We start from the raw sequence: 4,969 nt of genomic DNA, 5'->3' as shown, positions 1-4,969 counted from the left end.
AATGTGGCGACACAAATAGTAGAACTTAAAGTAAGAGAGGAATAGATATCTAATTACAATGGATAAACAATATTGGATGTCTACAAATAATTGTAGTAGGTTATTTATAAAATGTTTTCGACAGCCAAAACAAAATCGGTTTTTAAAGTAATTAAGCCCATAATAACATGTAAGTTAAACTTTAGGTCAATCTTTTTAATCCTTCCCATGTTGTACCTCCACCACCAAACATAGTACCATACGATGAATATATGGCCTATACATTAAAGACTCATCTTTACAGATATGATATGTTCCTTTATATTGTAAAACAAATCTAACACCACGTTTCTCAAACCCCACAAATAAATTTCAAGTTCGCTACATTTTGAGTACATCATAAAACTCGGTTATTATGTCCATTTTTGTTACAATTTATGATGTAAACAAAATAAAGCACTTAAATGAATCGAAGTACTATGAATGTAACTTTACATCTATCCTACACAAACGTGTCTTGACCCAAACCCAAATACGAAAAGGTCGAGTTGTAAATCCAACCCGGTCCGTCATTTAAACCATAACACGATTGGATTTGAGAGACAAATGATTAATCCAAGTGACCCACTTAAAGGCCCATTCCTAGCTTTTGACTTGCTAAATCACACCTAAATTCAGCCAACCCGACCCTAGAATTTGCAAGATCAAATTCCATCCACATATTTTGCTGATGATGATGTCCGATTATATAAGATTCAACCCCTAAAAGTTCCGAATTCCCAAATGTGAAGCAATGTATTTGATCATTTCCTTTAATCAACCCGGGAACTTGAACCAATAACCTCTCACCCGAAACACTCATTTGGGCGCCCCGAAACATTATAGTAACACTAGGTAATAAAGGTAGCCCAACCCGTTTTCGATCAATAAGGAAACAAAGATCCAATACACCTTGAAAAGCAAATTTAGTATCCTCGTAAACCCGTAACATCGATTTTGTTTGTTTCAAATACTCATTTTTTAAAGCATTGTAAACGGGCCCAAGTAGAAAAGTGTACTGCGTACCCGAATCCACCATGGTTTGACCCGCACCGGTGTGATCAGGCACATATACTGATTTAGGCAAGGGTAAAACCGTCCCACCAACTTTAATACCTTCAAGCTGAACCGTATAAGCAACCCGGTCATAAGAAGGCAAAGGCGTTGTCATTTTAACCAAAGCCGTGTAACTTAACGGCCCGACCCAAGAAACTTCGGTATCCCCAAACAATAAAACCCCGGTCGAGTCCCGGCCCGATATACAATAAGAAAATTTCTTATAACCCATTTGAGAAACAAAAGATAAGGACCCACGGTTCATACCCAATAAACCGGTCACTTTCGAATCTTCCTCTTCGACCGAACTCGACCCGGTATCCATACACCCAAATACGATTCCGGGCAAGTCCGAATTCGTAAATCTAAAAGTATCATAAGCAAGATTACCCTCAACAGAAGTGAAATCAGCATACGAAAGAATGGCATGACATAGTTTTTTCGGGTCACAAGAAACGGGTATGATGAAATCTCGGGTTCGGGCCCGACAAGTTGGGGAACTACAAGGAACAGGGGAATATGACTTTGAACGTAATGGGTCAAACCATAACGGTGCAGTGGGTGTTTTTTTGCACCGGAGCCATGAAAGCTCGCTGCCGGTATCAAGAACCACGGTGACTTGCTGCGGCGGCGACCCGACTGAGAGCGAGACAGTTAGTGTAACATTATGATGAAAAGAAAGCTTGTTTGGTGGTTTTTGAACTGACCCAGATGGTAAATGTTGAAGCTTTAATGGCAGGAATAAATTTTTTGAAGAGATTGAATAACTTGAATGTAGAAATAAGGTGAAGAACATGAAACAGAGGAAAACAGAGGCCATTGAAACAGGGGAAAAACAGAGAGACAGGGTTTTGTGAGTATATAATAAATATATTTTGTGGGTTTTGTCTTGGTTTTTTCTCTTTCACATAGAATGAGTGTGTAATTGATGATGGGCTTAAATGTGATATGGGTTGGGTCTCTTTTGAAGTTTATATAGTGAAGGTGTACGTGCGTTTATGAATTTATGAGTATATAGGATTTTAGAAGTTGTGGGCCCTTTACTAAGATTTACATGATTATTTTTGTTCTAGGCAACTTTCGTCCACACCAACCAACATATATTTGTAAGGCATGAAAACTCTAGTAGACATTTACTATTGATGGATATGGATAATGATAAATCTAACCTAATTGGTATGCTTAAAAATCAATCTAATTATAGAATGATGACAAACGGAAAAATCAGGGACAAGATTAGGAAAGAGAAACACTGAAATCCGCATATCAAATTTTTGAAGAATTAGGTTGATTTTTGCACATAAGTTAGGTTGACTAATCAGTTTTCGATGGATATACATGAAATATAAGTGGATGAATCTTAAAAATGTATAATTGATATAGATATGGATGTTTAACGGAAGGGATATGAATGAATATCATCTATTAACTTAGAAATTAATTATAATAGGTTTTTATGTTTATTTATAAGCTTTCATATATAAAAAAGGTTTGTATGTATGGAACTATGGATCTATTTAGATCTTTTAAGTTATGGTTAGATATTATGTAACTAGAAAAAAAAATATCAACTATTTATATCTGTATCTATACTTAATATAACTAGGTTTAATTTCTTAAGATATTACGATGTCTTTATTTTAAGATTTTAATATTTGAGTTGTGTAAACTTGTTGACATGCCTTGTCATATACTACGTACATTGTAAATTTAGATAATATGTTTTCTGATTCGATCAGTCTGTTTAAGTTTTTTCTCCATGAATAATTCATCTTTTGACTAGAATGTTTTTAGTCAAACTTAAAGTAATTCACTTGTAAATCTTTACTCTGTACCAAAACCACCCCTTTATGGCTTTATGTGTGCTGTGTGCAAGTGAAATTAAGAAGAAAAATGTAACTCTAATTGCTTATTTAACATATCACTTTTAATTGAACTAATTATATTTAAAACTGACCGTTACATTTTATTGTACAAACAAGGGAAAACTAGTCACACACGATTGTATGATCTATAAAAGCACCACGACAACTGATTGTAAAAAGTTGAAAATTGAAATGACGAGGCATGTAAATTACGCATATTCATGCTATTTTATTATTATTATTAGTTAATTGAATTCTAAATAACTTCTCTAGCGAATAATTAGTAGCCTTTGAAAGTTAGTCTATATGTAGTCAAGTTTGTTTTGTATAAGTTTTTTCTCCTTCTAATATATTTGTTTTTATATAGATAGATGATGATTAAAGTAGTCGGTTTTCAAATCGCTTTCTTAGTTGACTTTTAATGTATATTTTACATCACGTATGGGTTCGGTTTAGTTTTTTTTAATAAGGGATTACTAACCAATCGATATCATTTGCTTGACTAGAGTTTCAAAGTGTTGTTTTCAAATTGATGATTTTAACTGTTAGCTTAGCTATATTGCATCTTAGTTTTTATATACTATTAATTTGGCTATCATATCAGTTATTCACGACGTGTCTAACCAGCATGGTGCACAACGTCTCTAAATTACTAGATGTACTTCTACAACAACACATCAATCGGACATTTTCTCAACAGTCATGTCACGAGTAGCAATAGTTTCTCAGTTTAGCTTGGTTTTTTGATAAGACAATTTTTTGTTTTTTTTTTGTCATGACTAATTCCCAATTTTTTTGGGAAAGTCTCATTGTGAGATTCGAACCAAGCTCTTATCGTCATTACCTTCAGGATGCAGTTGATCTAAATCAAACTGGCTTTGGTTTAGCTTGTTAGTAGGTTTTAGTCTCTAATGCATTTTTTGGGTGTAGATAGATTAAATTGAGAAAGCCATTGTTTCATTTTGGTTTTGTAGATTATAATCAAAAGTTGGGGAGTCCGTAGTCGGGCTAACATTCAACATAAGTACATAATCACCATCTAGAAATGATTATATTAATTAAGTTCCACTGGTTTTTGAATTTAATAATAATAAATTTATGTTACAGTATCAAATTATTCTATTATGCAAGGTATGATACAAATAATACTTTTAATAAGGTATTCTATTAATCTTACCAATAAATTATAATAATACATTAAATTAATCCATAAATTATAAACAATTTCCCTTAAAAAGTATGCATGGTCTTAATTAATAGTATATTTAGCAAAAGTTTGTAACCTTTGATCTTAATTCCATCCCTTATAGGTTTTTCTTTCAGTTTTATCTATAAAAGTTCAATAGTAATAGATTGTGGGTCATTTTCATGCATTATACTGACGTGATCTATATTTAACATAAATAGCATTCATCAATACATAAAGAATAGAATAATGGTTATTTTGCCAGTGAAGAAGAAATGAAAGACTTCCAGCAAGGTTACAATGACATGTTCACTTAATTAATTAGTAACGATGGCTGTTTGTAGACCAATTCATTAGGCCATCTTCAATGTTAAGGACGTTTTTAGGCGTCTTTGAACTGTCACATCATATCCTTACATATTCTTATAAATCTTTAAAATCCTATAAGTTTATCTTCAACCATACAAACATCCTTACATATTCTTTAACTCCACTAAAAACAAAAAAAAAATTAAGTAAGTGCACCTAAGGGCATGCCCTTGGGTAAGGGCATGCATCAAAAAATCTTTAGTTTTGAACAAGCTTCAACCACAAAGGATATCCAAGGGCACCCAATTAAGGGCGCCCAAAAACATCTCCATTGAAGATAGTCTTAATCATGCAAGTTTGTAGACCAATTCATTAGTCATATCATTTTTTTTAATTGGGTTTAATTACTGGATAACCAACAAACTTTTCCTTTTATACATAGTTGCCCGACCAATAAATATTTTTATTGATATATATTCCCCATAAACTTGTAAAGTTTGTACATGTTTCACTATTTTTTTTACCTATATATTAC

At 32.9% G+C, this 4,969-nt stretch overlaps 1 protein-coding gene across 1 annotated transcript; it reads right to left on the bottom strand.

Moving 5' to 3' along the window:
* Window positions 1–269: 269 nt before the first annotated feature.
* LOC122589300 (aspartic proteinase PCS1-like) lies at window positions 270–1,894 on the bottom strand. The gene has a single exon (XM_043761577.1). The coding sequence runs from the start codon at window positions 1,892–1,894 to the stop codon at window positions 608–610; it is 1,287 nt and encodes a 428-aa protein (XP_043617512.1). The 3' UTR covers window positions 270–607.
* Window positions 1,895–4,969: the final 3,075 nt, after the last annotated feature.

The sequence above is a fragment of the Erigeron canadensis genome, chromosome 2 (assembly GCF_010389155.1).
Source record: "Erigeron canadensis isolate Cc75 chromosome 2, C_canadensis_v1, whole genome shotgun sequence".
Lineage (NCBI taxonomy): Eukaryota > Viridiplantae > Streptophyta > Magnoliopsida > Asterales > Asteraceae > Erigeron > Erigeron canadensis.
This window is presented reverse-complemented; position numbering and strand designations above follow the sequence as displayed.